We start from the raw sequence: 27,172 nt of genomic DNA, 5'->3' as shown, positions 1-27,172 counted from the left end.
GAAGACGCCAAAACTCAAAACACAGGGGGATTTATCTGGGATGCAAAGACATGGAAAAGGCTCCTTCCTCTCCCAGCTGACACCCCGTTGTCACATTTGTAGAACTGTCACCGGAACCCTGTAAAATGTTACGTGCCACGAATGTCACAGGCTGAAGCAGCCCAGCCTCAGAAAACAGGGTTCATTTTATCTGAAGCTGAGGAACTTGACCACTGCTGCTTTCAGTCCTGCTGTGCATTATTAAAAGGTCACCAGAAACAAGAGCTCTGAAATGGTCTCTGCAGTTCTTTTTAACAGGATCTTTCTCCTCCTTCCTGTGTTGAAAAGCAGGGAAGTTTTTAACTCAATTTAGTAAACATTATCTCCGAGTCAGAGTTGGCAGCCAGTGAAATGAGTGGGGGAATCCATTTCTCTTGAAATCACTTAAAATTTTTTGCTAACTCAGACAAGCAGCAGGTTGAAAAACTCGCCAAAGTCTTTCCTTACTCATCAACCAAAGAGTTTACATTTCTCCCTCCTCCTTCCGTTTGAGTGGCCAGATACTTCTGTGGCCATTTAGAGGCTTGCTGGAAAATCCTCCCTCTTCTGCCAACCTGCCAGACTCTCTGTTTGAAAACAGAGCAGAGCTAATCTATTTACCAAAGCACTTTCCCCGGGGTGGGATGGAGGAAGGTGCCTCTGGAAGAAGAATAGGCAGTTAGGCAATGCGGGAGTGCTGCTGCAGGCATGAGTGGTTTATCTGCTGTTTGATCTCTTCTGCTAAGGGATGGCAAGAACGGACTTAATAACTCTGCATAAACACATGGAGGAAGCAGGAGTCTGGGGTGATTTGGGAAGCAAAGACAACTCTATGTTGTCAGTCTGGCTGCTCTGCAATGGTGAAGCATCATCACAAAGACAGTGGTCATTCTTTTAAGGTGAAGAAGTTTATAACTGAGCAACAAGATGGACCAAAGTAAGAAAAATTATTCAAAATTTCTAATAAGAAATTTCCCATAGATTTTTTTTTTTTTTTAGAAATACTTCCTGACTACTTTGCATGGGAAGAAGAAAAAGAAATCCTTCTAAGATACCATGAGATCAAACTCAAGAGCCACGTGTGGAGATTCCTGGGAAAACTTTCCCCAGTGTTTTAACTGGGATGTCTATTCCTTCCTGCCCATACCGCTTCAATGGTGCTCTCCAGTCTCACTTTTCTACCACTCCCCAAGTCTCTACCCATGCCACAATTACCTGCCATCCCTTATCTCTACACCTTACTTGATCTCTTTGATGAGTTATGCAATGTTTATGCACCATTTGATCACCTCAGATTGTTTCATAGCAACAGACAACAGTTTATGGTGGATATTGTGCGAACACTCTCCAGCAGAACATGCCTATGAGCCCTGCTGCTTTCTTGGATAATGTTATGCTCTTTGAAACAATAACGCTGGTCAACAAGGTATCTTAATTTTATGCTAAAATTAGAGCAGTTGAACATTATTTATTTCGAGTCCACTGGTTTTAGTGAATAAGAGGAAGCAGTGAGAATGCGGCCCATGCATTGCAATCCACAGAACTCCATCCGTGACACTCAGGCAATGCCACTTGCAGATGAGAGCAATCAGAACAGGAAACACCGCATGGCAGCCACAGCAAGGAAAACCTCAAAGTGCCCACTACATTCCTTGGACTAAACACCTCTGTAAAAAGGGACACCTAAAACCTTGAGATCTGGATTTAAAAGAGCCTCTCGGAGCCATAGTGAAGATGATGTTCAAAGACCCCCAAGGTACTACAGGAAAACATAAATAAACCCAAATTCCTCCAGCTACGTCCCAAAGTGCTGCACTTTTGGGTGCTGCTGCCTGAGCTCCAACTTGTCTCCCAGAACAGGCAACAAGCAGAGCAATTCAGGCATTTCTTACCAAATCAGGTGTGCAGGTAAAAAGTTTAAGTGATGTTTACCATCCACATTTATGTCATGACCAAGCATTCCTGAAGCGTTAAAACAACAGCCTGTCTTTGGCTTTATGTGGAGCAGCGCCAAGAAGTACAAAAGTATCCAGGCTTTGCAGTTTTCTAACCTTTCCTGGTGAGGTCCCATCAACTGCTAAGCAGCATATTCCCTCTCCCTCAGCAACTGAATCACGTCCTTCATAATCCTCACAGGAGTCCCTGCTTACAGAATCAGTCCCAGGTCCTTCCTGCAGCGTCTGGGAGAGATCCCGAACTTTGGCTTCATAATCCAGTGTCTCTCTCCCTCACTCTGTAAGGGCCTGCTCAAGTTCTGGCCTCTATTTATGATGCCTCCTCCTTAAGACCTTTTCCAATTTACACATCATCAGTAATTTTCTCATTTCCAGCAGGAGAAGTGAAGATTTTGCAATAACAGACTTCACCAGTATATTTGGATTTCCTGCTGCTGCTACTTAATTGAAGTAGCTTGAATAGGTCACTGCCTTCTATTTTTATATTGTCTGTATTTCAAATCAAAATGCAGTGCTCTCAATTAATTTTCAAATCAGCTGCTAAGATTTTAAAACAGAAGAGCCCAAATATACAAAACAACCAGGCACAGACATGCTCATCCATTTAGTTGTTCAATACACTTTGTTCCCAGGGTAAGACCATCCATGAGATTCCCGATTTCTTTTGTTTTCTTCATTATGGATTAGTACATGAAGCAAAAACCACACTCCTGACCATCTTACAAATAGTTTGATAGGTAATAATGTCCACTGCATCATCATGGTATTTTATAATATGCAATACCCTCCCAAATTAGATTTTATACCACCAATATTTACAATTTAATTCCTTGCAAAGTAACAAAGGGTGAAACTGTCCTTTCTGGAAACACCTCAGGTGTATCACCTCAGGTCAGGAATATCCCATTCCGTCTTTCCTACTAAGATCTCCTGCCATCAGCACACAAAGGGGAAGGAAAGGTACGAACTGTTCAGATACATAAACTCCTTTTTACAGGAGAAGCCCTGGAGCTTCAGATCATGTAAATAAATACCTGACTGTTACCAAAGAGCAAGGACCAGAAACAGGTTCTCTGACACATTCCAAAAATAAACACGGCTGTTCCATCCCCGTTATCAGCCCTACCTGATCTGAGCCTCAGCAGGGGCCACTTGTCTAAGCAGGCAACATCACGTCTCAGGATGACAGAGCTCTCGTGACCTTTATTGTTATTACTGTTATCAAGGACATCACAAAACGCTGTTCCTTGGAAGCTCAGCTTGGCTCTGATTTTCTACTGGAGGAAGGATTCCATTTGTCCCTTTAATTGTTTATTGTTGTAGGGATCAGTGCTTTTAAGGTGTTTCGTGTTATGATTTTTCACACAGAAATAGATACTGACTCACTGGAAGAAGACAAAAGCTGAGGAATCTCAAAAACAGGGCTGTTGGTATTCCTAGCTAAGGCTGCACCACCACAGGCTACACATGTGGAATTCTAAGCCCTGGAAAGACTTGTTTTTCATGTTAGTAACCCCTTGCTTTCCACTTAACAGTCAACCAGACCACATCCAGCCCTTCAAAACAATAAATACATGGAAACAAGATGAACTTCCTTCTCCACTGCAAAGAGGTGAAAATGGGAGGACAGAAATGCAGTTCCAGTGCTAAGGATTTGTTGGCTGCATCGTCTCTCCTGCTGGAAGGCTTCCCTCTAAACTCCCAAAACAACTCTTAAGACACACATTTTCCAAACAAGAAAGCAATTTTTACAAGGGCATGGAGTGACAGGACAAGGGGAAATGGTTTTAAACTGACAGAGGAAAGGTTTGGGTATTGGTGCCTTGAGCCTGAGCTGGGGAGAGGCTGGCGGGGGACAGGAGGGCTCAGAGCTGAGGGTGGGCAGGTCTCAGTCATTTGAGGTGCTTCTGCAAGAAGCATGTGATGACAAATCCACCCCTGTAGGGAACACCAAGATGGTTTGCGTTGTCTTAAAACATTATTTCCATTTTCCACAATTAACAGAGTGTTCCTTCCTAGACCTGCTTTAAGTTATTTCCAATTAAACAGTAATAAAAGATGCCTTAAAGGTAGGACAGGATGAAATAAGCCTTTAAATATTTGTGGTCTTTGTATTTATTACAGATCCCAGGCCTTCCATACGGTATGTGCCAGCATCTCCCTCCAACGCCAAACACTTGTCAATATTCCAACAGGAAGAGTTTATACCTCCACCTCAAGTTAATAAATCAAAATTATCACATTAACCTACGGATTTCTTTCAGGTTTAAAGGGGCTTTAGAACACTGTACAAGGAAGAGAAATTTCACACTGCTAAGCTGGGCAGTTTATCTACTAAAATAGAGTCAGTAAATAGCACATCAGACAGAGGTCATTCTGGAATGCAGTTGGCCAGAAATGAAACACCACAATTAGCAGGAAATTCTAACAGTTTGGTGAGAGTGCTCTGCATCACGCTTACAGAAATAGACTTAAGCTCACATTTAAATGCCAGCCTGATTCTCAAAGCCAGGCAATGCTGATGTCTTCATCATGAAAGTAAATTCAAAGCTAACTCTGGGCCGAGTTAAAAACAGAAAGTCAATTTAGCCATTAGCATGGAAAGTCACTTTCACCGCTGTATTTTTATATTCTTTCTCTACATTTTTGGGCTGCAATTTAGTATTAGAAGATACCAGCTGCTGAAAAGCAAGCTTCAGCATAGCACTTTGTCCTTCCTAAGCCCATCCTGCTGCTCATCCCCTGGAGAGCTCTCTCATGCTCTCTCCACTATTCTTGCAGTCCAAGCTCAGCAAGCCAGCAGGAATTTGGGCAGAAGAATTTTCCTGCAGCTTACACAGCAGAAACACCCACGCTAACCTTCCCAATAACCCTCACACGTACCTAGAGTTAGATTCCCAGCTATGTGATTTCTATTCACACTTTGCCCAAGTGTTGACTAATTTGGGAGAGTGAGGCCAGCGCTGGCAGAAGGAGAGGGATGCCTGTTCTGGGGAGCCACCAGGTTTGCAGACACCTGCCTGGCAACAATCCCTGCCCCGCACGGCTGGCATCGCACCCCTTTCCTGACTCAGGATTAGCATGTCATTTGTCTGTGCATTAGCTCTTCCCACCCAGCGTCTCCACCAGCTGTCAGAGGCTCTTCCCACCCACGGGGCAGATGGCTCTGTGGCTGGGATGACTATCTAGTGCTAGGCACTGGCACTTGGCGAGCTGCTGGAATCCCACAGCGGAACTATAATAAGCTCGGGGCATGACTAAACCTGAAGCGCTGCCTGCTTTTCCAGGGGCGTGGTGCCACAACCCATGCGCCACCTGGAACTTGAAAAAATTGTGACCCACATCCTCTTTCAAGTCCTTACCCCTCTACCAGCAGCGTCTGGTCACCCATGGGCGGTAACACGAGCTTTGGGGAGCCATTCTGGATGCAGTTCCTGCCAGGAGTGGGAGACAAGCGTGTGGTCCACGACCAGCACACAACAGCGGTTTGTGCCACAGAGAGCTAAGCCACCTTCTGTCCAAACAACACTCTGCAGGTAAACTAGCTGGCAGCACACTCTCAAAAGCCTCAGAAGTGACACCCTGCACCACCTCAGCTCTATTATCAGCCCTCCGGCTACCAGTAGCTCCAAATGATTTTCCTAATAATCTTTGTGCAGACATGAATAAAGAAAGCTTCAAACAGTCTGTCAGGAGCTTCGAACAAGGAATGCCAGGACTGGGACCTGGAAGGGCAGTTAGTTGTTCCCTGAATGGCAGGGGGCAGAACAGCCACATGTGCCATCCTTCACAGTTTTTGCAGGCAGGGAAAACAAAGCCCTGGAAGCATAACTGCATGTGAAACACTCCATGTCTGGCAACCCTGAGGCAGCCCCAAATTCGTGCACTAAACACTTAACCCTCTCTGGAAACAAGTAATTTGCAAATATTAGCCCAAACTGCTGAAGAAAAATAAAATTAAAAGAAAAAAAAAAAAAGAAAAGAAGGAGGCAAGCCAGTCGTTAAAGCAAGACATTCTGCCACTTGATTTTACAATCCAGAGATGCCACCAGTCAGTATCCTAAACCTGTTGTTTAGGATCGTTCCCAAAGTGGTGATGCAACACACACGTACGTAGGCACATACGCAGAGAGCCAAACTCTTTTTATGAGAACAGCCACAAAGTGAAAAGGAAGAAGTGGTTCCTTTTTGAAGTCACACACAGCTTATGAAAACTGGATTTTGGAAGCAATCCAATTCTAATCCCTTCCTCTGAAAGAACTCCATGTCTTAAAAATATACAGTATGTCATAAACACTGTTTCACTTTTCTTTTAACTCCTAACCAGGCAGGCAACTGGCAATGGGCCTATTTTAAAGGCAGGGTAAAAAGGCAGATAAAATGGCCTGTTTGAGTTCAAGGAAGCCCAACAGTCAAGCCAAACAACACACTGAATTTGCATTTTTTTAAAAAAGGAAACAATTTCAGTAGGTTTTGCAGAAGTGTAGACTCCCTCCCACAGTGCATAGACACACATGTTCACTGGTGTTCACTGGGATAAACTGTCTTCCTAAAACAGCTTCGGACTCTTTTAATTTTCAACTTAGCAGCTTATTTGAAACAAAGACTTATAACTTAGTGAAAGTTCAGAGCCACCAGCTTAGCCCAAATCCTTACCAGGCACCTTCCAGACTTGGGTTTTTACCCAGATGGTGGTGGTGATACCTGTTTGCTGACCTTCATGGAAGTGGTCTCCCAAATGCCTACAACTAACCCCATTCCTTGACCTTTCCCTCGTTGAGCAGGAGGTGTAAGTTTCCCATGTAGCGATGGAAGGTTATCACATATCACCACCACACACGTCAGACTGGAATCCCAGTCCCTTACCTTGTACAAGGACAGGTTTTCTAGTGGAATTCCTCGTGGCTGCAGGTCACGCCTCTCAGGTAACCAGCTTTTGTGCTGGCCAGTCACAGGACAAGAGCTCCATCCAGTGGCCCCTTCTCCAGCCGGTGCTTTCCAGAGCCATGAATCCCTTGTGTGTAAGCACCTTCTGAGGCTCTCTCAGAAACACCGAGGTGTTTCAACTCTCTCAGTTTCCATCATACACCTTATTTCCCATCAGAAAGTGGGACTTGGCACCAAAGGGGACAAACCCCAGCAACACGGATACCCAGAAAGGATGGTCATTTCTGAAATTTTAGGAGTCTCTTGTTTTCAGACAGCATTCCCTTGGCTTCACTCAGGTATCCCTCCCTTGTTTACTCTCCTGCAGCTGAGCCCTTCAAACCATTACTTAATATAGGTAATTCTAAACAAAAATTCCAATGTCTTAGAGGTAGCACACTTCCTCAGCAGCCTGGAAGGGACATCTTAAACAGCAGTGTGACTTTGGGAGCCATCGCTACTCCTGTCTCACTGCTACTCAGAAGACCACCAGTCTCAAGTACAACCAGCCTGTTTCTGGGCCCTTTTTGTTCCAAAGCCTGGAGTTGAGCAGTGGGACACCTTGTTTGTCCAAGAGGCAAGTCTCATCTGAGGTCAGCCAGTCCTCTCCCCGGTATTAGCCACAATTGTTTTTGGGAAGGAGTCATTCCATCTTGCTTACGCTGCTCTACTTTCTCTAATTTACCTAGGGCAAAGGGTTATGTCCCTGATCCTTCCATGAGTGATGTAACAACATGTTGAAGGATGACAGTGTTACACTGAATTCCTTCTGGGTGCCTTATAATTATAAGGCACAGCCAGAGGGCTGTGGCAATAAGGGAGGTTGGGTTTAGGTAGCTGAGCCATAAGACAATTTTTTAAAAAATGGCAGCTATATAAAAAGCAGGAATAAATACTGTACACCCTCTGTATGGTAAGAACTGGCATGATTTCACCTTAAAAAGGATTTAGAGGCTTAATTGCCTCTGCAACCAATTCAAACACTCAAAATTCCTCAGCCTGTGAAGGTAAGTGCAGATTTAATAATAAAATGTTCTTTTACCTATTAGAAAGACCGTTTTAAAAGTCAACTGTAATTAATTGCTGACAGGTCTCAGTTAAACCCTTTTGTAACAGCAGCATGGACACGGTGTCCCATTGTTAACACCACATTTCACACTCTGCAGGGACCAGCTTTCCTCTTCTTCTGTGGCATTACTCAGGCATGGAACAACCCAAGAGTCTAAACCCACTTTCCTTTAGGCTCGCAGGACCACAGAGCTTCTTCCCACAAGGTACTTTCCCACCAACCCAGGGCACACTTGCTCAGCCCACAGCCCAGTCCCAAAGGCACCAGAGGACGTTTGTTTACTTTGACACCAGAGGACCAGTTTATGTTTTTCCTCTCTTCCCGTCATATAACCACAAGCTGGAAGTGCCTAACCAAAATATTAAGTCACGTGTCCAGCTGAAGCATCCATTGGGTGTGGATCAGTCAGAAAGAAACCACCAGAGCTGTAGCCATGGACTCCCCCCATTACCTGTGATGCATTTCTGCCCTGTCCTCGTGCTTCTGCAGCAAGTCCCCTTTGAGCTTCACAGCAGCGCACGCTGGAGAACTGGGAGGGTCTCAGATACTGCCAGCCATACCAGGAGCTGCACCGGTGCCTAGGACAAATAAAAGATGGTTCATCTTGTGCCCAGAGACCTCTGAAAAGGCCCAGGGCCAAACTATAGCGAGAAGAGGACTGTTAGTTGCCAGATGAAACAGTCAGCAGCCAGGCTGAGCCAGGCCAAGCCAAGCTTCAGCTTCGAATGCCTCTCAATTAGCTGTGCAGGCCCTGGGGCTCTGCTGCAGGTGGATTCCCACCAGGGTATCACAGAGCAACAAGGATTTTTTTTCTCTCTGTATCCAAGACAAGCAACTGTGGGACTTGATGAAGGCTGTTAGATCGTTACTATGTCACAAACTTTGGGCTTCTGCTCCTGTCTATCCTTGCTTATCCAGCAACCAACACCATTTCCCAACAAGTGGGAAAGGCAGGACCCTCCAGGTGGTTTGACCACAGACACCAAGGCAATTTTGGCTGTTATTAAAGCATCAGATTAGCCAGTGCATTCCTAAACCACACCCACAGAAGAAAGGAGGAAGCAAAAGACAAAGACAAGCCCTAAGGCTGCAGTGGCCAATTGGCAAAACCGACCCCCCCCCACAACACACATGCACACACCCAAAACTGTTCAACCTGTGGGCAAGTCTGGGAAACCCTGAAGCTGAGCACCAAGGACAATTCTCAGAAGGATCAGTACTGGTCAGTAAGGGAATTATTTTCAGGAGTTAGCACTGGCCTGGCTACAGAGCCATGCTTTTGCCACTGTGCTGGGTACCCTAAGGATGTCCCTTCCAAATCTGTACTGTAAAACTGCCCTTACATGTGCACCCTGACACCCACTGCTCCCCAGTCAGCTGGGATGGGCAGGAATCGGCCAGGATGCTATACAGAAAACCTTCAGGGAACCTTTCTAGGGAAGAAAGCCAAAACCCAGACCCCCTGTGCTAAGAGATTACAGGAAAGGCAGCCACGAGACAGCAAAACCCCAAACCATAGTGAGCTGTGAAGATCACTGAGTAGTAGCTGTGTTGCATGTGGTTACAGAGCAACACTCCACGTCTGGCATCCCTGCCTACAGACTCTGGCTAGAGGCTGCAGGCACATTTTTTCCCCAAACACTACAATACCTAGAAGCTCCTTCTAAAGCTCATGCAGGAAGTGGCAAAATGCATCAGTTTAGAAACTCTGCTCCTGTGCAAATCCAAGCATTGCCAAGAAAGCAGAGTGACACCTAACAGAGGTGTCAGGAGAGTGAGGTGACATCCCTGATGACAACAGGGCACAGGATTAAGCCAAATCACAGACAATCCTCAAGTAAAAGTCAAGAATGATCCTGGACTGTGCCAGGTTAGGTGGAGTCAGAGGGAGAAATGAAATGAAGCATGTTAACACAGGCTGCAGTTTTCTTCTAAGGCAGATAAGGAGAGTGCTAGAGGGCTCTCAGCAGGGAAGGAATACAGTTGGTTTCAGAAAGTTGTGAAATCTTTGCCTATTTCCAACCAGTGCCTTGGTGATGGGAAAAGATGAGCAATCGTTCCTGGACCGGGAGGAAAACAAAATCAGCTTTCCCAAATCATTATGGAAAATAAACTCAACAGTAAGTCATATAAAAACATGAGCTGCCCAACAAACCTCTAAAGACATGGTAAACTTGATGAGAATCTCACGGAAGAAGGCAGGGTTAGATTAGATATACAGAAGAAATTGTTTCCTATGAGGGTGGGCAGGCCCTGGCACAGGCTGCCCAGAGCAGCTGTGGCTGCCCCTGGATCCCTGGAAGTGTCCAAGGCCAGGTTGGACGGGGCTTGGAGCAACCTGGGATAGTGGAAGGTGTCCCTGCCCATGGCAGGGGGTTGGAACTGGATGAGCTTTAACGTCTCTTCCAACCCAAACCAGTCTGTGATTCCATGATTCATTCCATGATTCATGAGAATGGAGCTGCAGAAAAGGTTAGAAAGGCTGGAGGCTGCCTTTGTAACAAAAAAAGAGAAGGACACTTTTTATTTCCTAACAGATACAAGTCTGTGTAAAAAATTCTGTGCTACAAGTGTGTGATGAACTCATTCACTGGAGCCAATCTATGATCAGCACCAATCACTACTAGAGACTGTTCCCATGGGGCCTGTTCTACCAAAGGAAATCCACAGTCCAGCAGAGCTAGTTTTACATTCTTAAATAACCTGTCCATGACATTCTACCACCTCTGAACTTCTTTCAGCTACTCCAAAGACGTGTACCACACAGCATTCAGCTTTAAACAAACAAATAGATGGACACCGATACCCAATTTAATCAGAATATTGCTGCGAATCACTGCAGATGAGGTTGTGCAACAACAGGATGCCAGGGGCAAGGAGTGCACTGCTGTGGTAAGCAATTTGTAACAGCAGTTAGGACAAGTGAAGAAATCAGCAGTGGGGCTGGGGTGGGGATTTTCACCAGCCTCTGCAAAGACTCGCCACTCCACATCAATTGTAATCAAATGTATTAATTACAAGGAAGTCACAACGCCCTTTTCCTTTTCTTAGCTAACATCTAAACATGCCCAATTCCTTTCTGACAGAAGATAAGCGAAGAGCTCCAGGGTGAAATGGATCTCTCAATACTACAGCAATGCTTACTTCACGAACAGAGGCCATTTCCCCCACATTATTTACATTTGCAGCATATTTTTCATCTTAGTATGTCAACAATACTGTTTTTACATTCCTACAGTCATCTTTTTTCCAAAGCAGTAAGAGTCAGCCCAATTCCACCCCTCATGATGTTCCTTTTGCTGGAGCAGAACCTGCTTGGCACAGGGGGAAATCAACTTTCACACAGAACAGAAGCTGAGACAGATGCTTTCTCTGAGAAGCTGAGTTGTACCTTAAAAATTTCCTTTCTCCATCTCCCGTCCGTGACTTGTAAAAACTTTTCTCTAACCCAGCAGAATCCAGATATCAAGAAGGGAAAAAGAAGAGAAAAACCACACAACCTGTACTCAGAGCGCACGTGTTTCAAATTTACGAGTGTCAGAGCAAACCACGGCTCTAACCCCTGTCATTAAACATTGACAGAGAGCTCCTCTGCGTATCTCAGTCTTGAGCAAACAAGCCTAAGTTTGGAGTCAGGTGTGTTTAGCTGGATTAGAGATCACTTTCCCTCTCACCCCACCAAATTTAAGACATGAAACGGAGATAGGAGAAGCTCAAGAACACCATCAGGTTTAGGACTAAAAATGGTTCTTTCCCAAGTCCTTTCTGATCATGTTTTCCTAACTGGGAGATGCCATTAAGAAAACAAACAAAAGAGCCCACAGGCTAATTTGGTGGGTTTCTGTTTGATAATATGCTACGTGCCAGGGGAAAAAGAAAAACAAACCTACAAACCCTCATTCTCTTACAACATGTTCACAGTTCAAATAAACAGCTGTGCCCAGACCTTTACTCCCAGGACAGGCCTGTGCTGGGAGCTCACTGCCAGTACACCTCTACCTTGCCTGATGCCAGCAAAGGGCTTGTAGGGTGAGCACAGCCTTTCCTGGGGAAAACTAACTCTTGCTGAAAGAAATTATTCCAGCTTTCCCAGGCAAAACCTGCACTGACAGAAAGATCTTTTTAACCAAAGTAACTGTGCCAAGAGAAGACAAAGCAGCCTGTCAGGTTTGTAATGGCCTTATTTAGTTATTAACATGTTTATTTGGCAGAGAAAAAATATCAGTAGATCCCCTTCAAAGTAGTCCTTATTCACTGACTCTATGGCAGTGTAAAGGCCAGACCCTACGACCAGCCCCTTGGAAACTGCTTCTCCTACTTGCATGACTCTCGAGTGGCAGCAGTGCCCTGGGTCTAGATATGGAACTGATAAGGCAGAGCGTGTCCCACTTCATCAGCATGGTAGGCTCACAGCAAAACTGCAAAGTCCCGTCAGCCACTACCTATGAGGAGCAAAACACCAAACACCTCCCTTGGGAAGTGGCCCAGGACACACAGCCCTTCTAGAGAGAGAGAAGAGCAAGCATCTTAAACTTCCTTGAGGGACTTACCCTTGCCTTTGTTCTCCCACTGTTGCTCCCTCGCTAGTCGAGCACGCAGGAGGCAGCACAGAGGTTTTGCCGTGTCACTGGCAAGGCAGGAGCTCAGCACCCACCTGCTCTCTGAGTGCTCTGGCAACCACTCAAGGTAACAAGTTAGAGGCACAGAACATTCCTAACCCCCTCTCTGTCCCTCTTCCCTTCCATCAGGTATGGCAGCTAAACTCCATATATTGTAATAGCTCTTCAGGCATGGCTTTAGGTGACACTTCCCGCTTCTTGGTACAGTTGTCAGCTACAGAAAAGCAGGTATATTTTTATCCTTCTTTAGCAAGAACAAAAAACCCTCACGACTGAGCAGACCTTTCAGTGATTTACTTCCAAACCTGGAGGTAAAATTCCATCAATCAATTTCTTTCTAACGTCTATAAACCTACTGGGTCTAGTCCCTGCTCACCTCATTCCCTCAGTGCATTATGTGATTTGTTCAGCTTTACTGAGGTTGTTGCCCATTCCCACCCCTCGCTCAGTCATTTCAATAAGGAACACACTGTAATTCAAAGCAATAGTTCCAGTTCAAGCTAACTTCAGGCTGGAGGCTGCAGATTCCTGAGGCCAGGGGCCAAAGGGTTTGCAAAAGCTAACAGCAAAAGCTCTCAGGAGCTGACATCGGTTCCATGAAAGCATATCACATCTGTGACCCCATGCTGTGGGTGGGATTCTCCTCTCTCGTGGCTGTGCAGAGCAGAAGCACTGATGAGATGCTGCCGTTTGACAGGGATGTCCCCAGCACACAGTGCTGCTGAGGCAGAACCCGTGTTTGTGTCCCTGCCGGAGCACAGCCCCACTCTAGCCCCAGCCGCTGTGTACAAGCCACTCCAGCCTTATTTCCCAAGGTTCCCGGTGGATTGTGCGTGCCACGGAGATCCTAATGGATTCCATTTAGCAACAGTCTGCTTCAAAGCTAGCCTACAAATACCTCAGTCTCCCCCCGGATTACAGCAGCGCTGTTTTCTGTAAGGTCTCAAAGCCTCTCCGTCTCTATGATCTCTGTTCCTTGGTTTGATTTCTATGGAGCTATTTTGGAAATGAAGCTTCAATAATGAATATGAGCCAAAGATTCAGTCCAAGGCATCTCGTTCTCTCTCATATCCTGCCAGATGAATAAAACTGTAAGAGCCCTATCAGTAAGAAGAGAGTCAGCTCTACCATATGAGCATCTCCCTGTCCAACATCTGCCTCATATCGAAATCTATTTCCCTGAACATCCATCTCAACCCCCTTCCCTTTGAAAAACAACCACCAAGAACTTCCCTCTAGCTCCTTCCATCGTGCCCAACCACTTCCACAGCAATTAAAAGGTTAAAAGCACAGAACAAACCTCAAGGCACACCTTGCTACCAGCAGTACAGGTGCTAGGGATGAGTCATGCTCGGAACAGCAGCCTGTCCAAGACCTCACACTGTCAGCAGCAATCACCCCTGGAACCAAGGACTACCAAATACTAACAGTGTGGGGATTATTTCAGATTAAAGCTATTTTTACAAACAGCCCACAGTCCCCTAAAACAAACAAACAAACAAACAAAAAACCACCAAAGAAACAAACATGACAATAACAAAAACTTAGACCAAACTACATACAGTGATAACAGTCATTTTTTAACCAGTGCCGTGATCTGCCAACTGGTAACAGATCAGAGAGCACTGAAAAGTTTTGGGGGTTGCACTGTCCAAAACCAAACAAAAATCACCGAACCTCCTGAAACCAAGAAGTAGAAGTGAAAATCAGTACTTACAGTAAGAGGCTGAGAATTCTGGTGTCTACATTGAATTTCAAGACTTTAAGTACTTCCTAGTGAAAGCAAAGATAATTCAAGGGATATCTTATTCCAGCCAGCAGGAAATGTCATAGGACAGATCTAATCCCCTGCAGAAATGTCTTCCAAGACCTAAAACAACTACAGCTATCTGAGACAAGGATCAGGACGGGAACAACCAGTACTTCAGCCTAAATATCCAGGCTTGGAGCTGAGGAGATGAAGTGACAGCACAGTGCAGGTGTTCCCATCCAACGTATGTGCCAGCGTAGGGAAACGAAATGCAAAGGTTCAGCCCATGGGAAGTGGCACAACAGAGGAGGAGGGAGAACTGGGTTATATTCCAGCACCAGAGACAAGCAAAGCAGAACAGACAAACAAAAAACCCTCAAAGGCAGCACAACAAATGCAGAGACACAGAAAATTCCTGACCAAAGCAGCTAAAAGGAGGGTTCCGCAGAAGGGCTTCGAAAGATCCGGGCACCTTCAGTCTGTGTTCCACAACAAGCAAACACAATTGCTACCCTTGCAGCAAAGCCTTCTGACCTCCCGTCAATATGCTTCCAGCTGGATTGTACCGGCGATCCCAGAAGCAATGCTAACAGCGGTATTTAAAGCCAACAGTGCAACCACACACTGGAGGTGTCCTCATCTGAGAGCAATGGGCAAGTGCAGACCGTCAATAAAACATAAAACCAAGATGCATTATCACTTTGAGTGTATCATGGGTGAGCAACCTTCGGAGGAAAGGAACTTTTTAGATGGGAAGAGCTAGTGACTCAGCTCTGGCACAGACAAATTCCATCAGCCCCACCACAGCAGACTTGCTAACTGCAAGTCATTAACAGATCTCATCAAAAGCCATTTACTTACATGAGTTAAAGAACAGCAAGTACGTATCACACAAGTTTAAGCGGTGATACAGCCATGAGATTTGGCAAGCACAGTAAGAATTCACCTCTAGAGTGTACCATGCCACAGCATCTCAGCACTTACACACACAACAGCACAAGGCACGCTGACAATGGAGAGTACCCGCGGAAAGGAGAGCCCTCAGCCTCAGGGAACCTCAGTTCACTCTCCAAGACCTAAAACTGCTCAGTTCCACAAAACTGAGCTATATTCCCGTGTCACAACACACAGAAACTTTGGCAAGGACCAGCACACCTGGAACACCTACCCGACTCTGCTGGACCATTGCAGGAAGCCCTGAGGAGAGCAGCAGCGGTGCAGCTCAGGGATGATACCCAAGGAGTCAGGTCCTGCTTTCTGTGAGCGCAGGCGTTCTCCTCACGAGGCGCAGCATGGACAGCACGCAGGTGACTGACCAACAAGCCAGTCAATGACCTGAGGCCAACTGTGCTGGGCTGAGGGGTCGGGGTAAAGGCCACGAGCCACAGCGAGGACAACGCCACAGGTGCAGGGGAGGCTCAGCAGGCAGCAGCAGCCATCGTTTTAACAAAACAGAGGAGGCAAATCTGGGGGGAATTATGACAAAAAGGGCACACTGTCAGCGCACATCCATGGACAGTGCTGAAACCAGCAGCAGTTAGAAGAGCCCCGGCAATCAGGTGGGCTAACTCAGTAGAACTGCTTGGAAAAGAGGACTAGAACACCTAGCACACCCAAGTGGAACCGAGTAGAAGCCACATCCCCAAGGAAGCTGCATCCAAGTTAAACACTGGCTTTAACACGTCTGTTATAACTTGTACAAGATCATGGTTTTAGCAGTTAGTAAAAGACAAATCACAACAACTCAGAAGGAAATCAGGGAGAAGCACAATATGCAGGACAGGAGAAAGCACAACATGTCCTCTGAAAGAGCTGCAGTGGCATCATCTTTGTAAATAACTCTCAGGAACCAACAGCCTTTTTCCAAGTCGGTCAGTACTGTGAGCCAGCAAACATCCGTGGTGCAAGCAGTACAACCTTGACATCCTGGAGATACATACATGGAATGTCCAGCCTGCCCAGGACATTGGGAAGAGCAGTCAGCAGAAATCCAGTGAACAGGTAATATAGCCTGCACTCTCACTTACCAAGCACCATATTCTTATTTACACTGCTCTCATGTTCCCTATACCATGGACCAAAACTTAGACCCAAGAACAAAAGTCATCTGCACACCACAGCCTCCAGTTGGGGCTCTGAGCATTACATTATACCAAGCTAAGAGAAAATAAAGCCCTTCACTGCTTAGTCCTGGTGTGGAATCCACACTCCTGATCCCTAGCGGATTTCAACCAGCATCCCCAGTTCAGGTCCATTTAGCACATGCAGTACTGTGCAGGGCCTCACGCAGTAGAACTGCTCAGCGCTTTCCTTCCCAGCACTGCTCAGGGCTGTGTCTGGGCCGGATAGCCCAGAGCTCAAGGCTGCCACAGCTCAGACACCCTGGGATTAGTGTTATCCATGCGCTAATATTCACTCACAGCACACAAACAGCTGGTGGCTGCACGGAAGACCTTCTGGTGACCAAACCCCTCCCATTAACTCGGCCTTTTCTAGTTGCTCACTTAATCCAGGGGGGTTTGCTTCATTCCCCTCCCTCCCCAGAGCAAGATTTATCCCATTCAGTAGAGTATTTATTCATCAGTTTCATGTTTTTGCTCTGGCCCAGAGAGGAAGTGACCTCTTCCTTCTTTACCTTTTCCACAGCCATTCACTGTTAAAGCCCTAATGCTCCTCTCGCAGTCAGCCCAGCGAGTGACAACCAGGGATGCAATGACCTCCCGTGGCAGATTCTGGCAGGGATTTCTCCCCTTTGCCTCTACAGCTACAGGGACTGCAGCACAGCTTTTGCCATCAATCTTTATTTCAAGATCCACCTACTCCTAAGTTTCCTCTCCTCACTAATGGCGTTTCCAGTGGTCATGCTCTTCAGCAAACTAACTTCAATACAGCCAGCATTGCACTGATGGCTTTTAATATCTTTTAAACAAATAAATAAGTTCCATTGGCCATGAATCTGGGTCAAGGGCATGCAAACATCCCAGAGAAAAAGCCTAAAACCAGGGCTGCCTTCCCCCTCAATTATTTAACAGAGCACTTCAGACCTACAAAAGAGCACATCAATATTAACCAGCACATCCTCCCAGCCTCCTGAAGGCATGGGGAGTATCAATATTTTAAAGATGGAAACACTGAGGCAAAGAGTGATTTATTTACTCACAGTCACGCAGAGTCTAAACAGGAGCTGGAAAATATCAGCTGGGAGTCCCTACAACTGGCTATGCTGAAACCTCTTGGCACAAGCACTTGCACACTGGTTCTTGATAAGATATTCTTAATTACTGCACATAAATACAGACCTCCCTGGTCTATGCTTAACGGTTTATGGTGAGTTTCTCCCGGGTCATTTTACTTCACAAAGAGATTCCCCAGTATGTAATTACTGGAAAAAGAACAGGTTCCTCTCAATACTAATCATATTTTATATGAGATCCCATTGTTATGAAGTCTGCTTATGTAAACAGAAAACAGTACAAATCAGTAACTGGCATAAAATTAGAGAAAATTAGGTTCTACCTACAAACCTGGTTGCTGTTCCAAGAAGTGTTTCTATAAAGAGAACTTAAAACGCACTACACAGAAAACAAGTACAAGGATTGAGGATAAAACAAGGCAATATTAACACCACTGCTCACCTGTGTACTTGCATCACAATTAAAACAGTACTAATCAGTCATTTAATCTGCATCCTAAAAAAAAACTCACATCCCGATTTTGTTTCCCGACCGCGATGACACTTGATTAAAACAAGCAAACATTCCTAGGCAATTCCATCGGAGCATCTCTCACCCAAGGGAAGAGAACGGAACACAGGTCCCAAAGGCTGAAAAACCATCCTCACCCAAACAGCAGACACCAGTTCAGAAAATTTTCGCATCTCTAACGGGCAAAACCCAACAGAACAATCCTGGTTGGTGGTAGCCTGGGAATAGATTTAAGCCAAGGAAATACTGACAGATTCAGATGGCTGAGGTACTGTTGGAGCTGAGGTTTAAGGCGAGTCTCAGGCCATCCCTAGTGCCGTGTGTCCTACATACAGCTCCATGTGCTCCAGCCTAGCCACTTCCAGAGCCCCCAGAAGCTCGGGGGGCCGGTGGGGTGTGTGTTTGGGGTTTGGCATTGTTTTTCTCTGCACACCAATTAAAAACATTCTAATAATTGGTCATGACTTCGCTCCTTCCAACCCAAACTTGGCAGGCAGAGATTTTGTAAAGCTTTCTGGAACAGGCTGCAGATAACCTGCCACAGAATTTCTGTGTGCTCTCTGTGATGGGTTTCAAAAGAAGCCTTTATTAGAACTCAGACATGTTTACTTCCTTGCAACGAGCACTGTCATTCCAATTCCTGTAATTAAATCTACAATTTTGACAGCTGAAACTGTAGGAATAATTGCACTGTTAGTCCAAATAAGTTGTTACTGTTCAGACTCTTGCCAAGAATGTTTTAAAAGCTTCTACTATGTGTTTCAAGTAAATCTGAACTGAATTTTCATCCATTCCACCTCACTTCCTTTCTGGAGCAAAGATCTTAAAATCTTTCCTTTCACTGGGCAACCTTTAAGTCCCACACAAGATTTTCTGCCAGACTCCTTCTACTTTCCACTACAACACAAATATTATACAACACATTGTACCGAGCACTGTTACACATATGATGCATTTTATGTAATTCCGTGTCTCTATCCCTTAAGTTCTTTTCCCACACACGAAAAAACATTTAAAGCCAGTCACAGTTTCTCAGAAATCTTTGGTAACTTTTTACACCAAATTCACCGAGAATCCACAACCTTCAGTTCATCCATTGTACCAGTATTACACACCACCAATCCACAATATTACTTCTTTCATAAGACAAGAGACCCAACACTATTAGGCACTGAAACAGTCTTTCCAACCACTTTTATTTTTCAGCCAATGGTTAGAGAATGCCAGCACAATTCCAGCCACGAAGGAAGAAATCCCATGTCCGACGAGCAGGTAACAGCGGCACCAAGGTAGGCAATAAAATGCTTTGCAATATACAGTTTTGCCTTCAAAAGCCAGCTGTGCGCTCAGAATCGTTTAAAGCAGAACAACGCAGCTCACAAAACCCAGCACCTGAGAGGCGCACCCTGACAAGTCTGTATTTTCTGCACCTGGAACAAGAGGCTCAGTCAGCACAACACAGAGCAGCGGCCACCCCACACAGGTGTCCCCTTCTGACTCGCAGCAGTTGAGACGTGACAGCCTACTTCAAATAGCGCAGCATCTGGTATAAGCACCCAGAAGGCCCAGGGAACTCATGGAGCAGCTGGAACAAAGGCAGGAAGCCACCTCTGACATCCCAAATGCGATCATGGGATGGTTTCTAAACACATCATTCACAGATGGAGGCCATTTGGAAAATGTTCTTCTTCCTATTAGGGTACCCGGCAAGCAAACATATTCCTCTCCAGGAGAAGAGGGTTTACCGACAACAAAAACAGCTCAGTTTGATTAAAAGCTTCAAAAAAGGGTAACAAAACCCAACAAACAAACATGCTGGAGAACAGAAAGCCTCTGAAAATCCTAGTTTGCAGTGCATATTGAAAACAAATATAAAATCTCATTTGACAGCTACAGAATTTCAGCTGTATTTGCATTCAATTCATGTGTTCTTGTGAAGAATTTCATCTACCAAAATCATCAGATGGCATTTTTTTTGTACCTTAAAATATAAAACTCCAGGTTACATTAAAATTCCCGTAGCAGCAAAAATGGTCCTCACTTGTTCCTTCCTCAGAACAAGACATCCATTAAAAGTCAATGCCACTAAAAACCACTGAAGAGATCTAAAAATCCACTACCTTCTCAACAATTAAATAGCAACTGGATAAAAAATCAGTTTTAAAAAAAATCTATAAAATACTCTAGAACTCATCAGTCTGATCAAAAACTGGTGCAATATTCGGGAATGCTCAGAATCCTTGTCTCTTCAGAATTTGTGCGTGTCACCTAACACAATACTGAACAGACGTGCTGATTTATTTAGTAATTTCCCTGTTCACAAGGTTTATTTGTTCCTCACAGTCAAATCACCAGGATTGAGTCCTGCCTCTCCAGAGGCCTCCTATAAAAGCAGAAGCTGCACTTGAGACTTTGATCGCACAGATGTTTGGAATGGTTTGACTCTGTCTGCACTTCAAAGAGGATTATAATGTGCTCAAAAATTCTCTGACCTGCAAAAAGAAACAAATATTGTCAATCACACTAAGTGTTTATCAACAGAAATAGACTGCAACTCTGTTTACCTCTCCGCTGCTTTATGCTTTACTACAACCTAAAGAAACAGGGAGAAAAGATCTCGGGCTTGGCCGTGCCATTACCTGTCCATCAAAAACATTCCCAGACGTGGTACACACTGGAATGATGCTCACTCCTCCTGTGGTGCTGAACTGCAGCCCTCAGTCACAAAGGAGTTACTTTAAAGGCAGGTGTAACCCCAACACAAGGAGGATAATGACCGCCTCAAAAGAGCTGTCATTTGGAAACCACCGAGTCACGCCCACTGCTGGGACACCGTTGGGATTTAATGCCATGAACAACTCAGGGCATCTAATCAGGATGTTCCCTAGAATGAGGCTGGCAAAGAAATAATGAAGTAATACCTACCAAAACCACAGTGCTTGGAAAAAACCCGACACTGCAGATCAATACCAGGCTCACAACTGCTGCCTTGAAGTGTCAGGAGCATCCTAACAACTAGGCTGTGATACAGCCTAAACTAGGGGCATTATCCTGTCTGCCCACTCCAGCCAGGCTACTCCACGGAAAGGAATCAACCAGTTACTAGAGAATAGTGTTACTCTTTTGGCAGAGACTCTCCTACACAGAGCCCATCTGTAAACATTTTGTCCAAATTCTTGATGAGAAATGGAAACAGATCTTGGACCACACTCTCCAACTGTGACCCCTTCCCTTCCCAGGTCAGGGCTCATGGACGTGTGGAAAAAAAAAAAGAGGTCAAATCCCTTCCTGTGGAGAAGGGAAAACATAACTGTGCCAAGACTGCAACTTGAAAGGAATCACCAGAAAGCCACCCTCCACTTTAGAGAATGGCACCAGCAATCCCACTTGGAGACCCTTGTCTGGATTTACACACCAGGCAGAGTTTCAGGGTTTCTGTGGGACATCAGCACACACCAAAGCCCAAAGCACAGCTCATCAAGCGCAGCGGTTCTGGGTCTCCACTTCAGAAATGCCAAAAAAAGGGCCCATACAGGGCTTAGGCTATTCCCAGACAACCTGACAGTTACACCAGAATAAACTCCTCCAAAGTCTGTATTTAGTCTCCCGAGCCTTATTTCATCTTGTGCAGGTGGGAAACATGTGCCCCCACATCTGCCATGTCCCATCATTCCACCGATTAACAAGCCCGACCGGACAGACTGGTTTTAATCAGGTGAACAGTTCCACTTCTGGGTGGATCAAGAGAGATGAAAGGACAAAGCTGCTTTGCTTGTGAGGTAACAGTTTATTTCCACAGAGCGGAAGAACGTGCGTGTCCCACTGCTGAGGTCTGTAAGTCATTGCAACTGCTCAGACAAAAGGCAAGTTGTCCTCGCTGGAATCCCACAGGGATTCAAATACCAAACACCTGAGCAGTTAAATTGAAGGTTTGTCCTGGATTTAAAATAAGCTTTGCAGCAGGCTACAAGACTGTTCCTTACCTGCATATAACTCTGTGACTCTAATATTTTAGAAGGAGGATTGGAGAGTGAAGTGTAATTTTAGAGCAACCTCAACCATTTGTGAAATGTTACCTTTTCGATCATGTGTTTGTATCTGTCCTTTTTGCCTCTGAAGTCTTCATTAACATCTAGGGTCAAAACTGGAATTTCCTGTAGATAGTCGAAATCTGTTCTGCATTGGGAGAGGAACAAAGCAAATATTAGTAGCTGAAAATAAAGCAGACAGCATCCAAGTCCCTGCCAGCATTTCCATTGCTGAGAAACGCACGAAAAGAACTGCACGTCTAAATTACAGCCAGGAGTTCTGAATTTACAGCATGGCTCCTGGGATATATTAGCACTGACAGAAATACTATAGAAACATTCCTGGAGTTTAGCTTTACACATAGTAAGAAAAGCTGGAGTTTCACTGGTGGGAAAAGCATTATGGAACACCCTTACAGAGACAAATCCATCCTTAAGAAACAATTCAACAAACCCTACCGCAGTGTCCTATGCTGCAGCCAACTTTCGTGTTTGTAGTGAAGCTTCTCCAGATACTCAATGGGGATTTCTTGCTCCTCATCTCTTCCTCGCAAGAAAATCCTATTCAAGCATTTCTAAAGGCAAAAAATAATAAAAATAAGTACATTTGTGTACTGCATGCCAAGAGCCCAGAAGTATCCATTTGACACTACAGACAGGCATTTCCAATTCTCACCATATATTTCTGGCTCTAAGGAACTGTTTTCCAGTGCAGTAAATCATTTGTTCCCACCCTGAGCACATCCAAAGCATCAACAAGAAGCCAAAACTGTTTAAGTATTGTACTTTGTAATTTAAATATGTGTTCTTTTCTTAAATAGAAAAACAAAAAAGCCCTCAGAGTCACTTCAGTGTGGTAAATTGCGGAGTGTTTACAACCATAAAGAAACTGGAAGCAAGGGATTATGGATGTAATCTGCAGGTTAATTAGAGCTCTTCTAAACTCACGTTTTCTCCCGTTGATGCAGGTTTCATACTCAAGACAGATATTCATGATGCCATTCTCTCCTTTTAAACAAACTCCAGATGCCCAAAGATCAAAGCACGAGTCATAAAGCCTCACACACAGCAGGTGCTGCCACATGGCTTAGCTCCAGTGGCCCAGGTGTAAGGGCTTCATAGCCCACACTCCAAACCAGCTGTGACATTACTATAAATTGTTGTCTTTTCCCTGTATAGCTATACTCCCTGTATAATAGCTATTCCTAGGGCTATTTCTGTACTTTCCCAGGGTTGCTTGGTTTGTTCCAGTGGTATTTTCTGGTTTGCTGTTGTCATGTGTTCTTTTTTAACAAGTAAAGAATCATTATCATCACAGCTGATTTTCAAATGCACGGGTTGTGCTTGAAAGAGCTTTTTTTTTCAATTCCAGACTGTCTTAGTCACAGTTCAAATATTACAGTGTTCAGGGGAGCACTGCAGCCGGAGCTGGACTCTAACCTTGAGGGGCAAGGCACAGAACACGGACTCTCATTCTCTGTGCAGTCTCACATTTGTGTCCCTCACCTCAGGAGTGGCTCTGAGATAAATGATCCCATCCAGCGCCAGCCTTGAACCAAACTGCTTATTCATCCAGTCATGCCAGTCTTGGTAAATAGTCCACTCGGTCTCGTTCATGCAATCAGTCTCATATAAATTAGCTGCAAAGATGTACCTGTGGACACAAAACAGCGATGGAAACACAAACTGGCTCGGACACAGGAATCCTGGGTTTGCCTGAAATAACTAGACAAAAAGCTGAGTAGTAAATCTGTAGCATTTCTGATGTACACTTGGAGTGGAATTAAACAGGTCGTATCCTTCTCCTGTAACTGTGTCCACAGAGACCAGGAACATAAGCAGCTCAGGTGTCCAGGAATAACCCGTGAAACAACAGGTTTGTACACTGCATCCTTTATTGTCAGTATCTTAGAACACAGGGAACTCCTAAGGACTATGGGATGCAATTCAGTTATCAAATCCCACCTTCTGAACCCAGAAATGAAGTATCGGGCATTTATTTGTGTATTTATTTTTTTATTGGCCATAAACTAAAAGATGAGGAAGAACTTCTTTCCATGGAGGGTGGCAGAGCACTGAAACAGGCTGCCCAGAGAGGGCGTGCAGTCACTGTCCCTGGAGGTGTTTAGGGAAAGACTGGACGTGGCACTCAGTGCCATGCTCCAGTTGACAAAGTGGTGTTGGGTCACAGGCTGGACTTGATAACCTCAGAGGTCTTTTCCAACTTAATTGATTCTGTGATTCTGTCTCCCTCTCTGGAGACATTCCAAGCCCACCCGGACACGTTTCCACCCCAACTATCCTGTGATTTTACTTGGGAGAATTGCGATCTTCCCCCCCCGAGGACTTGGGCCCCACACACCTGTCGCTGTAGACAGACCGCTCGAAGAAGACCACAGGATTCTCCGTGTCCTGGAGTTTGCCCTCGAGGGCGCTGAGCTGAGCCCGGATCCTGCTGAGACACGCGTACGTCTGGAAGGTGAAAGCCCACCTATCCGGCTTCTCGTACATCATCCGCAGCACGTTCCCACCACTCTGCTGGGACGTGGTCAGCTCCTGCATTCAGAGGGGAAATAACCAGAAAATGAACTGTCTGAGAAAATGCAGCTGAGGAGAAGTCAGGAGCAACACATCCCCATTAAGTTTACACTGATTTTACCAAAACACAGTGTATTTTTGCCAAAACAAAAGAAAGCCCCTCAAAAGCCACTTGCACAGCAGACTGTGGCCATCAGGCAGCAGCTGGACTGCTAATGGAATTGCAGGTAGCTGGGAGAAAAAAACACCACTATAAACCATTTAGCAGTGGTTCATTATTTCCTAGACATTTCAGAGGACACCTTCCAACACCAGGAACAACCCTCTGCACTCACCTGGATAGTTCACAGTTGCTACAAGTAACTTTACCTCATTTTTTCCCCTCCCTTGCTTTGATACAGGAAAAAGGCCTTTACCGCTTTTAGAACTTACATCCTGATGTTGAATAACATTTATTCCACAATACACCAAACAAACCAGAAAAGAGGAACTCAAACACTGGGAAAGGAATCAGCAGAAGCGTTGCTATCACAAAAACACCTGACTGTTGATTGGATATACAGGTCTTCTGAAATTAGAGGAACGTTTGACTGGGTTTTTTTTCCTCTTTTACCTCACAATCATCTCCAGGGTTTTGCTGGACATTGCACCATCTAGCTATGGGCTCGGGAACCACTTCCCACTCCTCACTGGCTTGTTTCAGAATATTCACAAAGGTGGATTTCCCGGCAGCTGTAGGAAAAGCATTCAGGAAGATTGTCAGTGAGAAACCACCCGCAGTGGTGTTATTTGACCACTGCACAACTCCATTTTCCATCCCCACAAATCAATCTCCCACGGCCGAGAACTTTGGACTTGAAGCAGAGCCCATCGTGTTCCACAGATCATCAGTTAATGGAGCAACAGGGTTGTTCTCTGTCTGCATCTACAAGGGTTTGGACAATGCCCTCAGGCATCTGGTGGGATTTTGGGGGTGTCCTGCCCAGGGCCAGGACATGGTGAGCCTTGTGGGACCCTTCCAGCTCGGGAGATTCTGGGGCTCTGGGAGTTTTACTCCACAAGCAGGAAAAGCGCGGGGAAAAAAAAAATGTCAACGCCGAATACGTGAATGAGTTACAAACTCATTCAACAAAAAAAACCCAAACCGCGAATTGCGTCAGTTTCGTAGTATTTTTACGGCGTCGCGGTAAAGTCTCCGACTTTATGAATTGGCTTGTTTGTGCCTCCTGACCTGACTAAAAGCGGGGGTTTTTTTGAGGGGAAACGGCCAGGAAACCCCTGTGGACGCATCCCCGCTGCCCCACTCCGCCAGGGCGGGAAAAGCCCCGGCAGAAAAGAGGGGGGTGAGGGAGAGGCGAGCGCGGGGTCGGCGGAGCTGTGCCAACCACGTCCGAGCCCCACGAGAGCCACCTCTTCCCCCTCCCTCCCGGCCCCCGAAGGTGCCCCGCTGCCCGCGAAGGCGGTGCGGGCCCCGACTCACCGATGTTGCCCTCCACGGCGACCTTCTTGACGCGGCTGCCGTGCCGCCCGCGCTTGGGCGGGGCTGCCATGGCGGCCCGGGCGGGGCGCGGGGGCACCTGAGGGGAGGGGCGCGAGACCCGCCTGAGGGGGCGCGAGGCGGGGGCGGGGGCGGAGGGGAGGCACGAGACCGCCACGCGCCCGCCTTTGAATTTGGCGCGCGGCAGCGGCGGGCCCGCCGCGGCGGCCGGTGACGTCACACGCGCGCGCGCGCCGCGTCCGACCCCGCCCGCTCGTCCGCCCGGCCCCACCCACCCAGCCAGGCAAGAGCAGCGGCACGCGGAGCGCGTCGATGGCTCCTGTCACGAGCTGCTCCCGTTCTCAGCGGCTCCCTTCGTCCCGACACACAGGGAAAAGGGAAGGCGGAAGGGAGGAAAAGGATCCCCCCCCCACCCTCCCTTCCTCAAAGCCAGGCCACCGCCTGTGTTAAAAATCTTCCAGGAATACCTTAGAAATGGCTGGATTTTGAAAGGGACAGCACCGGCACCTGAATTGAGAGGGCTATTGCTGAAAACAACTAGGTAGAAATTCTTCAGTTTAGGTAAGAGGTCTTGAGTTTAGGGAGGAATTCTTTACTTTAGAAATGGATTCTTTACTTTAGGAAGAAACCCTTCCCTGTGAGGGTGGGGAGGCCCTGGCACAGGTTGCCCAGAGAAGCTGTGGCTGCCCCATCCCTGCAAGTGTCCAAGGCCAGGCTGGGTGGGGATGTGAACACCATGGGATAGTGGGAGGTGTCCCCGTCTATGGCAGGGAGCTGGAACTGGATGATCTTTAAGGTCCCTTCCAACCCAAACAATTCTGGAATTCTAAGATTCTACAAAAGCCCTAAAAATCCCCCAAACAGCCACCAAAACCACACGTTTCCCAAAACACCCTCCCACTACAGGACCCCTCTGATTCTTGGAGGATGCAGTTAAAGAGGGCAAACCCCTCAGATCTATGGACTGGGAACGGGCAGCAAGGCAGCCTTGACCCAAGATCTGCGCTGAAAAATTGTGGCCAAATCCAGATGTTTCCACCACCGTTCCACAAAGCACCCGTGAGAGG

The 27,172-nt window shown here is 46.1% G+C and overlaps 2 protein-coding genes across 5 annotated transcripts in view; both read right to left on the bottom strand.

Annotated features, from left to right (window-relative positions):
• Window positions 1-15,653, bottom strand: part of SLC4A4 (solute carrier family 4 member 4) — a 139,993-nt gene extending 124,340 nt beyond the window's left edge. For 2 of the 3 annotated variants that reach the window (XM_050320454.1, XM_050320457.1), the window contains exons 1-2: window positions 15,506-15,653; window positions 8,420-8,546 (exon numbers count right to left, since the gene is read on the bottom strand). In XM_050320454.1, coding sequence (XP_050176411.1) covers window positions 8,420-8,430 — 11 coding nt within the window. In that variant the 5' untranslated portion in view covers window positions 8,431-8,546; window positions 15,506-15,653. Of the gene's footprint in view, window positions 1-8,419; window positions 8,547-14,304; window positions 14,321-15,505 lie in introns of those variants that run through there. The other variant, XM_050320455.1, reaches the window with a different exon arrangement.
• A 2,586-nt stretch (window positions 15,654-18,239) lies between these two features.
• DCK (deoxycytidine kinase) lies at window positions 18,240-26,220 on the bottom strand. Of its 2 annotated transcripts, XM_050320539.1 has the most exons (7): window positions 26,088-26,220; window positions 25,221-25,339; window positions 24,432-24,625; window positions 23,576-23,723; window positions 22,529-22,644; window positions 22,118-22,217; window positions 18,240-20,533 (listed from the first exon to the last, which is right to left on the bottom strand). In XM_050320539.1, the coding sequence occupies exons 1-7, from the start codon at window positions 26,155-26,157 to the stop codon at window positions 20,507-20,509; spliced, it is 774 nt and encodes a 257-aa protein (XP_050176496.1). In that variant the 5' UTR covers window positions 26,158-26,220; the 3' UTR covers window positions 18,240-20,506. The 2 variants fall into 2 exon arrangements, with proteins under 2 accessions (XP_050176496.1, XP_050176495.1); XM_050320538.1 differs by lacking the exon at window positions 26,088-26,220 and having other exon boundaries at window positions 25,221-25,438.
• Window positions 26,221-27,172: the final 952 nt, after the last annotated feature.

Source organism: Myiozetetes cayanensis, unplaced genomic scaffold, assembly GCF_022539395.1.
Source record: "Myiozetetes cayanensis isolate MyiCay16 unplaced genomic scaffold, myiCay2020 scf24, whole genome shotgun sequence".
Lineage (NCBI taxonomy): Eukaryota > Metazoa > Chordata > Aves > Passeriformes > Tyrannidae > Myiozetetes > Myiozetetes cayanensis.
This window is presented reverse-complemented; position numbering and strand designations above follow the sequence as displayed.